General features: G+C 36.9%; 1 protein-coding gene across 1 annotated transcript in view; it reads right to left on the minus strand.

The window, feature by feature from the left end:
- Positions 1 to 343: 343 nt before the first annotated feature.
- Positions 344 to 12,073, minus strand: part of LOC150092270 (dynamin-binding protein-like) — a 247,536-nt gene continuing 235,806 nt past the window's right edge. The window contains exons 17-18 of the mRNA XM_090414833.1: positions 7,314 to 7,960; positions 344 to 606 (exon numbers count right to left, since the gene is read on the minus strand). Coding sequence (XP_090270959.1) covers positions 418 to 606; positions 7,314 to 7,960 — 836 coding nt within the window. The 3' untranslated portion in view covers positions 344 to 417. The remainder of the gene's footprint in view (positions 607 to 7,313; positions 7,961 to 12,073) is intronic.

Raw genomic sequence — 12,073 nt, forward strand, 5'->3', positions numbered from 1 at the left:
ATGTTATATAATAATCACAATCACAATGGTATATTAAGCTAAAAAAAAAAAAAGAAGAAGCCATATAACCCACCCATACTGATCAGAGTTGCCAAGAAACTGTTTCTTATTTCTTTTAACCTATTCTGTGCAAGTGTGTGTATCCCCCTTCTCTCAACACACAAGAACCTTGAATTATTTGTACTTATTACAGAGAAGTATTTGTGAAATAAACACAGGGTGAAGTCCAGTAATACATTTACAGTGTAAATTGATAAAAAACTTAACTGAACTGTACAAATATTCCTGTACATACTTTGGCAAGCCATTCACTTAGTACAGCATAAAAATTTGAAGATCAACTATATACAAGGATGAAATTAATGGATCGCTATTTTTGAATCTTCAAACAAGTCCAGATAATTTACAACTAATATTTTACGTCTGATTGTATTTTAATAAGTAGTTGCCAGGTACATAGCCTTGCTTTCCATGACGATTCTCAACAAACCACCAATCTGCATTGTCATTGAGATCACACTTATGGATCACTAGCACTACCTGTCCTTCTGAAAGATTCAACTGATTTGATCCCATGGACGTAAAAGGATATGCAGCATAAAAATACTACAAAAGAAAAAGATTATTTAGATAAAAGTATTAAAGAAGCTGGTGACATTCAATAAAAAAATACACTTATTTCTATTTCATAAATTCAATAAAATTAACTAACACCCATTCCACTAAACTAATTTTTCTTCTTTATAAAAGTAAAACAGTGTGCATGGTCATGCATAATATTTATTTATAGAAAGAATATTACTTGTGGTGTATGATTATTATTTTTCTCCTGCCCTTAGAAAGTACAAAATTTATTATACTTTATGAAAAAATGTTCATGAGAGAGTTATTTTAGTTATTTTGTGGGCAAATTTTCAACCAGTTAAAGATTAAGTATAATGGTCCCAAAATCTTTCTAATATTTTTTCTTTCAAATTTAATAAGTTTTCTATTATTATATCAGACCTCCATGGAGTCAAAAGACCTATCATAGGAGGTACCTCCTGTCTCTCTCTCTCACACATACACACAGCTCATTATACAGTGACCACTCTTCATGCAAAGAATCTACTCCTTACTCCCTCCATTCCTCACACCTTTCTTATACAGCTTTCAGGGATGGTCCCTTGTAATCTGGTAAACACTCCTTACAAACTTATATATCACAATCATATCCCCCCCCCTGTCCTACTATCCACTAGACTCTGAAATTTGCATTTCCTTGATTTCCATATACTGAACATTCCAGAGAAAAGATCAGAAACCACCAATAGTAAATTGTCTCTGAACCCTCCCCAAAATCTGTTCATCCTTTTGAAAACCAGGCAACGAAATCTGTGTATAGTAATCCATAGGCAGTCTGATCAAAGCCTTATACTGCATCGTTGTTATGACCTGCTGTGCTGCTCTCACAATTTTAGCAAAATATCCCTGAAATTTTAGGTCCCCCATCCACCACTGTCCCAAGATCTTTCATCTCTTCCACCTCCTCTAAGATATCTCCATAAATCTTAGACTCTGCATCCCATCTTTGCTTCCCAAATTTTAGACCCTTACACTTTGCTACACTGAACTGGCAGACCACTCATTTGTCATTCACCCAGTCTATTCAAGTTTCTATGCAAGGCTACATCAGTTCTATTCCTCCTAGCTCTTCCCAACTTTGCATCTTCTGCAAACAACTGCATATCACCATTCAAGCCCTGCCTAATGTCATTTAAAACAAATTAAACAACAACACCAACCCTAAAACAGATCCTTGGGCACACCACTAGTGACTTTTGTATTCGGGGATATCACTCCTCTATAACCAACTTGCTAATACCTATCAGACATCCAATCTCCAATCCAACACACTAATCTGCTATCCAACCCTATCTGTTCCAATTTAATTAACAACTTGTCATGTGGCAATCTATCAAAGGCTTTTGCAAAATCTAAATATACTACTGTGTATGCATCCCTATTGTCCATGTCAGCTTGTTAAGATAAGTGGAATGTTAAAATACAATCTTCCTTTAGCAAATCCATGTCGTTCATCAAAGAGAATTCTGCTGTTGTCTTACCCTGTTCTGAATGAGAGCCCTAACTAACTAACTTTTCCAAAATCTTTGCCACCAACCACTCCAGAGACGCTATAGGTCAATAGTTCGATAAGTGGGTCTTTGCACCACCCTTGTGCAATGGGATTACCGTACATTATTTGCACTCCTGTGAAATCTTCCCTGTTCTGATACTCAAATTATATAGCCTGGAATAGACAGTTCAGCTGAACACACTTTCAGCATCCTATTGCTGAATTCTTATTCAGTTTGTACAACAGCTCTAATACATCCTCCTCCTCATACATGAGTTTCTTCATCCAGTGAAGAGGTAGCAGTGAGTGCAATGTTGCATACACCAGGTTGATAGCTTTTAGCAAAGTGGAAACTCATTAGGTGAATAATTTCTTCTGCATCTGTCACCCCCTACACACACACACTATTTGCATTCAGTACAGTTATTCTTTCATATTCATCTTTCTTTTATTTGTAGCATAAAAACAGAATTTCTCTGGTTGTCTTTAGCTTGCAGAGCCAGTTTTTTTTTCATATTCAGACTTATCTTTCTGTACAACAGCTGTGAGTCTTCTGGCTTGCTCCTAAAATTATCATAACTCACATCATCCTTATCCACACAGTATTCCTTCCACATAATCTTTTTTCTTAAGAATCTCTTTCTTAATAAGATTACACATCCACTTCACTCTTATCTTATTTATTCTTTGAACTCTAGGTCAAATTCCCAAGAGAGCAGAAAGAAGGCAAAATAATTTGCTTACATAAATGAAGCACTAAGACTGCAGTAGCAAATTATAGACCAATCAGCATTGCAGGAATCATGGTAAAAGTACTGGAAAAGCTGGTAAAAGAGAGAATTCAGAAAGGGTAGATAAGAATAGTCTATGATGAGCAGCATGGGTTTATGAAGGGTCAGTCGTGCCTTAGTAATTTACTAATTTTTATAATAACAGCTTAGTTGGATAAAGGTAATGGCTACATAATGATAGTGCTAGATTTTGCAAAGGCATTGGACAAAATACAACACAAAATTCTGTTATGCAAATCAGAACAAATGAGGATGGATATAAAACTGGTGACATGGATATGAGGATAGCTGATGACCAGGGCCAGTAGTCACCTGCTGTCCCTGGTCATCAGCTATTTCATTTCATTGCCACAAGGCAATATGCATAGACCGCTACTATTTAATTTGTACATAAGTGATATAGGAAATAATCAGAAGGGAAATATTCAACTGTTTGCTTGGGAATGTATGATTTCATGCCAGTGAGAATTACTTTGGTTATGAGTTTGGTGCATATGTTTGGGTTGGAAGGTCGGAAGCAATAGTCTAACCATGGGAATGAAGCATAGATGTTGCGGGTGCTGTTCCACTTGGCACTGTGATAATACCAAACTACTCTTGTATGGGAGTGGATGTAAGTGTTGTTGCATGAGGGGAAGCACTAAGTTGTGGTCAGAATTGCCTAGCGAGCTCTCTACATTCACTGTATATATGGAATGGTGATTGGTCGGGCAGAGGCCTAGGGTATTTGGAGAGTGGTTTGGGTTATCAGGTAATCTGGTTGGCATCTGAACTAGTTGTGTAAAGTCATTGGTGATGGTGAATGTTTCAGCATCTCTGCCTGCAAGATCTGTACAGCTGGAGGAGGAAAGCCAGTTGGTGTTGTGGACATTAAAATCTCCTAGGAGAATGATTTCACTGTTGGGAAAGTGGGACTGGAGAAAGTCAATTTTTAAGGAGACCAGATTGAAGAGCTCAGAGTGGTTGGTTGCATTAGGGGAGTGATAGAGACAGCATATGAATTTGACTGAGTTCGGTAGGGATATTTTCATCCAAAGAAGGTCAAAGTCGGGCGATTCTAGGTTGGGTGCTCTCTGGCAAGGTATATTGGAGTGGATGTATGCACAGACACCATCCTTGGGTCGAAAGGAGTTAAATAGTGTGTAGTTTGGAAGGTTAAGGTGAATAGTGCTGGAGGGAGGGGAGATTTGAGTTTCTGCCAGAAAGAGTAGGTGGGGTTTGGTAGACTGCAGGATGGTAGTGGACACTATTAAGGTTGGAGTTTAGGCCACGAATGTATTTGTAGGGTTTTGTGAGTCATATGTTTAACCGTAGGGGTCTTGCACATTTCCTATGCAGTGCCTGCATACTGGTCACCATGGTGGCTGCTATGGCATCACTTAGTTTTTGCACCAATTTAGCTTGTCTGTAGTCGATGGTCCACCTGTAGTCACCATTTTGACGTTTTTCTGCAAGTTGTCTTCGAAGCTGGCTCCTTGTTCTCTTTGTACAAATGATAAATCTGGTCGAGCATGTATGCATGATTGCAGACAAGTGTCTTTGAACTTGTTGTTGATCGCTGTTATATTAGTTTTGATGTGCTCGTCGGCGTGTCACAAGTCACTTTTACGAGGCGTGAAAAGTTCGTTCCATCCTTTCTTTTGTTTATGGGTCCGAAACAATGGCACCTGACGATATTATTAGGATTGATGTCACATTCTTCTGCTAATTAGAAGATGTCTTCTTTCAGTGCTTTTCCATTTTCTTTTGAAAAGTTCAAAATGATGACATTGAATTTTTTGTTTTGGCCTTCATCGAGTCGTGCACCATTGATGTGATTATTTCACGGCATTCATTCGCAGGAAAGGGTAAACTTGCGTTGCAGTGCTGAACATCAGTTGATTCAAACTTGGTTTCTAGGGGTCGTATTTTAGAGGAAAGAATTTCATTCATTCCTAGAACTGATGTGCTGTTCGTGGTTTTCAATTCGTTTGCCTTAGTTCAGGAGCTGTTTTACAAATGGGCGGCACAGCGAACAGAAATAGGGCTGGTTAAGGTCGATATATATATCTTATGGGCCGATTTGTCCATTTTTGGGCAGGAAGCATGTATCCAGTGGCAACAGAATTCACACGTTATATCCTTTTTTTTATTGCTGATATCAATTTTTCAGCAGTTGCACTTTATGGGTTTGTCAGCAATTAACGGCACTACGCTGGCGAGACACGGGGTGCTTGTTCATCATTGGCTTTTGTTGCTGCCATCTTTGCTTCGTACGATAGGCATAGTGGGCACTTGCACGTGGCTGATTTTTAGATTGAAATATAACTGGTTTAATGCACTAAAAGTACTTACAGAGTTTTTGGCATATACTTTGTTTTTTCTTGGTTGATCTGCAAATTCATCTTCTTTGCTGCCTTTTCTAAACTGATGAAAGTTTCTTCTATTGCTTTTCTTGTCCTTCCTATAATGCCAATATTGTCAGCATATGCCATAATTTGTACTGACTATGCTGAAAATCTTATGGAAAATGTTCCCCTTCCACATAAATTGGCATCTTCTTGATATCATCCATTTATTTAGATTATTAGCCCATTAGACAGCATTCATTGCTTATAAATGAATTTTTGGAGACAACTTATTATGCATTCCAATCATAAAGACTTATGCAAACCTTACACAACAAATCCTTTAAAATCCATTCTTTTTTGCTTTATCTTGTTATTTAGTTGCTGACACTCTTTGAGCCCATCTGTCTATCTCCTATGAATCTTTTGGTTATGTATATGCAGTTGTGAACTATATGGCAAGCACAAGTTAATATATATATATATACAGGGTGTTCGGGATAAATTTGACATATTTATAATTAATTATATTTTTCCGTAAGTTACATGTATTAACACACACTTCTCTTCATTTAAAAGTTTGGACCCTTCTTCATTCATATACAAGATGTCAGAAAGGATGGATAGCTGGAACCCACCTGAATCATGGAAGAGAATAACTTGTATCATGATGATTCGTGCCCGCCATCAAAATAAGGATATTACGACTGCTGCCCAATGCTCCCTGAATACAGTAAAAACAATCAGGCATGAACTAGAGACTTGCAATGGTGACTACGAGGATGTAGCAAGAAGAAAGATCCCTAGCAGACGATCTGATTGCGTTCGTACAGCAGAATTCCTCGCAAATCTGCAGGAACAGGTGTTGAAGAACCCTGGCATTGGAATTCGGGCTTTGTTCGTGGAGTTGCTAACTGTAGTCAAGCCCTGGATAACAAGGGTAGCCAATGGTAGGCCGTATGTATGGCAGCAGGATTCGGCCCCTTGCCACACCTCTGGGAAAAGTCAAAAATGGTTGTCTGAAAATTTCTACGACTTCACCAGTCCAAATGTTTGGCCTCCAAACTCCCCAGACCTTAACCCCATGGATTATTTTGTATGGGGCGCAGTTGAAAAAGACACCAATCGCACTTCCAGTAATACAAAAGCCCAGTTAATGGATAAAATTAAAAAAAAAGTTTTTGCGGCCCTTCCCAGGGAGGCTGTAGCATCAGCTTGTTCGAGGTTCCGAAGCAGAATTGAAGCTGTGATCGATGCTAATGGTGGTTATTTTGAGTAAATCTTGTTGATAGTATTGTAATTAACTCTGCCTGTAATGTTTTTTTGTCAATTCATTAAATTTAATAGATACAAAGAAGATTTTCTTTTTCCTTACGAAACTGTCAAATTTATCTCGAACACCCTGTATATAATAACTCTTACAAATTCAGTAACCTTAACAAAAAAAACCATTGAAACTATTAGAAATGTTAGGTCTTCTCTAGTAAGTAAAATTTAATCAATAAAGTTTTCATTTTCTAAGTATATATCATTCTCTAATCATACACATGGCAAGTGTTGATAAACATGCCAAAATATAATTAATTGTAAGAATTTCGATATGCAAAAATCATTGTAAAAATATTCATGAAAGTAAATGATGATTATTTTTACTTTCCAGTTCAGTATTTTACTAGAAACTGATTGCTATATTACAGAAGGACAACACTTGCATAATATCACAATAACACTTATGGTTTATTTGGTAAAAATTATATACCAGACCTTTTAACAAGCTTCCATTAAGAAAAAAAAATCTTGTCTCAACACAGAATTTAACAGCTTTTAAGAACTTCAGAACTTTATTTGGATTAAAATTTATGAAAATTTCAAGAAAGTTTAAATAAGCCAACCTCACACCGATTTCGATTTTAGATATATGGTAAAAACTGAATCTAAAACTGAAATAATCAGTTTGTTTAAGCTTATCAGTTTCAGAATAATTTTAAAAATCTAATATAGTGAAATTCTAAAAATAAACAACTAGAATAAGGCCAATAAAAACGAGATTGCATATTCAACAAAAACTAGATTTCTTACCTCTGGCTTTGATGATGTTACTAAACTTGATGAATCTATCACATCGGCATTTATTTCTTCATAAAAATGAGAATTACGAGTTTCTCCAGCATTACCAGGAACATTATCATAAATGGCATTACTGCTGCTTGGAACGCTAAGATTGTTTGGAGCATATGGATCAAATTCATCAAAAGGTATATTTGAGTACCTTTGTGAAGGAGTGTCCACTTCAGTAAATTCTAGAAGTGTAGATGGTTCTTCAGGAACCACATCATAGTGTACTGGATTGCTTGACGGGTCCTTTATTTCTTCATAGGGATGGCTGACTTCTCTACCGTCTGTACTATCCATCAGAGGGATAATAATATTTGACTTAGACTGTCTTGTAAATGAATTTCTGGTAGTTGCTCTTGCATTATTATCTCTCTGACACCTGATTGAACTGGATGGTGGGATAGGAATAGGTGCTGGTCTTGATGGCTGAAGGGGATGTTTCATTGTTCCATTTCTGTATTGTGATACTTGAGAATTCTGGTGGGAGGTACAAGACTGATTAGTTGACTGAAATGGAATAACAGAAGATGATGCTACAGCTGCCGGATGAGTGAGATGAAATGACTCTGTATAAGGAGCTAGAAATTTTGCTGTGACAAATCCTTTTGTATCTACAAAAAAGAAAAACTTATTGAAATTCATAAAGAAATGATCACCATCATAACAACTATACTAGAGATATAATTTTGTTTTGTCTATTTTGTTACTAAAATGATCTGAGTGTAACAAATATTGAATATCTAAAACATAAGGAACTGAACTCTATATACTGGTTCTAGGTTGTTTAGAGATGTCTTGCAGGAGTCAAAAATGTGCTATATCTTCTGTGGGGGAGAAGCCATTCTGCTGCATAATACACTGGATGTTGTTCTGTTCTAGTTTAAGATTCTGAGAGTAGAAGCAAGCCACACAAGCCCATTTATAGGAAGGATTTGATGGTGCCTATTTCTTTAGATGGATGATGTGCCAAATCTTGCTATTTGTCAGTGAAGGTTGGTTTGCAATAAATGGAGATGGTTAATAGCTGAAGAATAGCACAATATTTTTCCTTTTTGAATTCAATAACGAAGTTGATATGGGGAGTGTAGGGTTGTTGATTTTAGTCAAAAATGAGGGTAAGCTATTTTTAAAGTGGAGATGGATAGTGAAAACATTATCCATATAGCATGGTCAAAATGATGGTTGGGGTTGTATGGAGGAGAAAAGGGCTGTAGAAAGTTTTTCCACTTGGTTACAAATTACAGTCATCCCTTGACTTATGTCGGGGTTCCGTTCCATCAGGCAGGACGTAAGTCGATACATTAAATCAACAAGAGGTTTGGAACAAATCTGAAAACAAACCCCAACTCAACATCACCAGAGTTAAAGATCGGTACTATCAACGTAAGAAGCCTGAATGGCAAAGAAATGGAGCTAGCTGAGGAATTAGATAAGTACCAGATCGACATAATAGGGGTGACTGAAACAAAAAAGACCAAAACTGGTGAGATCTTTCTGAGCAATAAATACAAAATGTTATATTCAGGCAATGACAATCAAGGAAAAGAAGGAGTAGCCATAGTATTCAACACAAAATACGAGGCTAATCTTCTTGAATGGCAGTCAGTCTCAAGTAGAGTAATGTGGGCAAATATGAGAATGGGGAACTGGACAATGAGACTTATTTGTGCCTATGGTCCCACAGAAGGTTCTACTAAGGTAGAAGTGGGGGAATTTTTTGACGCTTTAGAAAAAGCAACTGACACAATGAAAAAGGAAAAGTTGGTCCTTGTTGGGGGATCTAAATAGCAGAGTAGGAAGTGATTGTCAAACATACAAAAATATTTTGGGAAAATTTGGAGAAAAGAGCAAAGCTAATAATAATGGCAAATATCTGTTGGATTTCTGCTCAGGACATGGACTGGTTATTACTAACACCATGTTCCAACATAAAAATGTGCACAAATTCACATGGAGGGAAGAGGCAAGGAATGTTTCATTGACTATGTTGTTGATAGTGATGTTTTCTGCCTGGTGCAGGACACCAGAGTGTACAGAGGATTTGAAATTGGAAGTGATCACTATTTAGTCTTGAGCAGGATAAAATTGAATTTCATATTGAAAAGAATAACATGTAAGAAAGTTTTAAAGCGAATAAAAGTTGAGCAGCTCTCAGATGTGAACAGTAGACTAAAATACAGAAATATTATTGAAAAGAAAATGAAAGAGTTTGAGAACAGGAATCAAACCTTGGAGATTCAGTGGCAAACTCTGAAGAAAACAGTGATTGATTCTGCCAGAGAGGCATGTGGTGAGGTTGTGTGCAAGGATAAAAAAATCAGAACTCCCTGGTGGACACAGGAAGTTAAAGAAGCAGTGAAGGAAAAGAAGAAAGCATATCAAAAGTTCCTGGCAAATAAGTCAGCTTTTACTCTTACAGAATACAGAGACAAATGTAAGAAAGCTAAACAGTGTGTAAAACTAGCTAAACAAAAGTCATGGGAGGACTTTGGCAAGAATATAGAAAATAAATATCAAGAAGGTGGCAAAATATTCTGGAGGTTGTTGAAGAAGCTTAGGAATGGGGGAAAGAGTGCTGTAAAAGGAATTAGAGATGATAAAGGTGAAATGAAAACAGGAGAAAAAGATATCCTTGAAGTATGGAGTAATTACTTTGAAAACTGCTAAATGAAACAAGCAGTGATGACAACACAGTGATAAAAAACACTGACCAGGCATGCAGTCAGGAATACATATCCATACTTGAAGTAGATAAAGTCATTAAAGGCTTGAAATGTGGAAAGGCAGCAGGAGTAGATGATATTCGACCAGAAATGCTGAAGTATGGTGGTATAAGAGTCTTACAGTGGCTGCACTGCATAGTTCAGAAAGCCTGGACAGAGGGACGAATTCCCGATGATTGGAGTAGAGCTCTCATAGTACCCATAATATAAAAAAGGAAATAAAACTGAATGTGAGAATTACAGAGGTATTTCCCTACTGAGTGTTCCTGGCAAGATCTATGCAAGTATACTTGAGAAATGGTTGAGAAGAATTGTGCAAGAAAAGCTTGGTGAAGAACAAGCTGGATTCTGGCCAAATAGAGGCTGTCAGGATCAGATCTTCACTTTACGACAAATAGTCGAGAAAGCATGGGAATATAACAAAGATCTGTATTTAAGTTTTGTCGATTTGGAAAAGGCATATGACAAGGTGCCAAGAGAGAAGCTATTCAATACGCTGCAGTTATATGGTGTCAATGGGGCATTATATCAAGCAATACTTCGTCTTTATTTGAGTTGTGAGTCAGCAGTTAGAATTGAAGGAAGTACAGGAAGATGGTTTAATGTTAAATCTGGTGTGAGACAAGGATGTACATTATCCCCTCTGTTATTCATTATCTATATGGATCACATTATGAAGGAATGTGGTATTAAACCTGATATCAAAATTGGAGATGTTAATGTCAGCTCTTTGCTTTATGCGGATGATGTTATACTTCTAAATAAATCCGCTACAAGTCTGCAAGATTCTCTGACTAAATTGAATAACTGTTGTAATAGATATGGTATGAAGGTCAGCAATAAAAAGAAAAAGACAATGAAAATAGGCAGAATCATTGAAAATGTCAACTGTGTTGAATGGAGAATCTGTGAAACATTTCAGCTACTTAGGCACGATTTTTACTGAAGATGGTAAATTAAATATAGAAATAGACAACAGAATCAGCAAAGCTGGTATCGTGGGAAGTTAATTGAATAAATTCATATGGAATAAGAAAGAAATTAGTCGGAACACTAAATTAGCTGTATACAAGACTGTGTTCAAACCAATTTTAACTTATGGATCTGAGAGCTGGGTCAGAAGTAAAACACTTGACCAAAGACTAGAGACCGCAGATATGAGAGTCCTGAGAAAGATTAGAGGTGTGAACAGATGGCATCAATGGCAATATCATATTAAAAATGAGGATATTAGGAAAGAACTTGACATTGTCAGCATCCAGGAATGCGTTAGCAGAGCTATTCTCAGATGGTATGGTCACTTAAATAGAATGGGAGATTAAAGATTAGCAAAACAAGTGTTCTCTGCCAGGTTGGCAGGAAAACGACCCAGAGGAAGACCAAGATATAGGTGGATTGATACGGTACAAAGTGCCTTAGAGGATAGAAATATAAGATCTGATAATGTTGGAGTCTTGACAAGTAACAGACTGATTTGGAGGAAAATTGTAGATAGGAAGTTAGTAATGATGTAATTTTTTCATGTAGTACTGGTACATATCCTGTACACCCCTTGAGGGTACATGGCAGGAATTTGATGATGATGATGATGATGAGGTTAGGCGTTAGGGACTTAACAGTCATAAGTGTACTGTCATTTTAATTTTTAAACCTTATTATAAAACTGTACTGTGCGTTACTGCCCACTATAAAACAGGAGAATAATCAGCCAAATCTTCCTCCACATCTTCATTATGTGAAGGACAAGGCTGCGGCTCTTCTGGTGTAACCTTTGTTTTTTTTGATGAAAATGTCCAATGTGCTTTGCTTATTCCTCTTCTTCTTTTAATCATAAATTTGTTTATAGCAAGCAAATGCATCATGTACTTTCCTTTCTACTGATAAGTAGCATTCAACATTGGGGTCCATGTCTTCAACCATTTTGAGAACATCGCTAACTGCAGAGAACATTTCTGTAAGACACTTCACTGTGAATTGTTTAACTACCGCTCCTTGTTTCTC

This window comes from Typopeltis vanoorti, chromosome 26, assembly GCF_054136105.1.
Source record: "Typopeltis vanoorti isolate ZY-2024b chromosome 26, IOZ_Tvanoo_1.0, whole genome shotgun sequence".
NCBI lineage: Eukaryota > Metazoa > Arthropoda > Arachnida > Uropygi > Thelyphonidae > Typopeltis > Typopeltis vanoorti.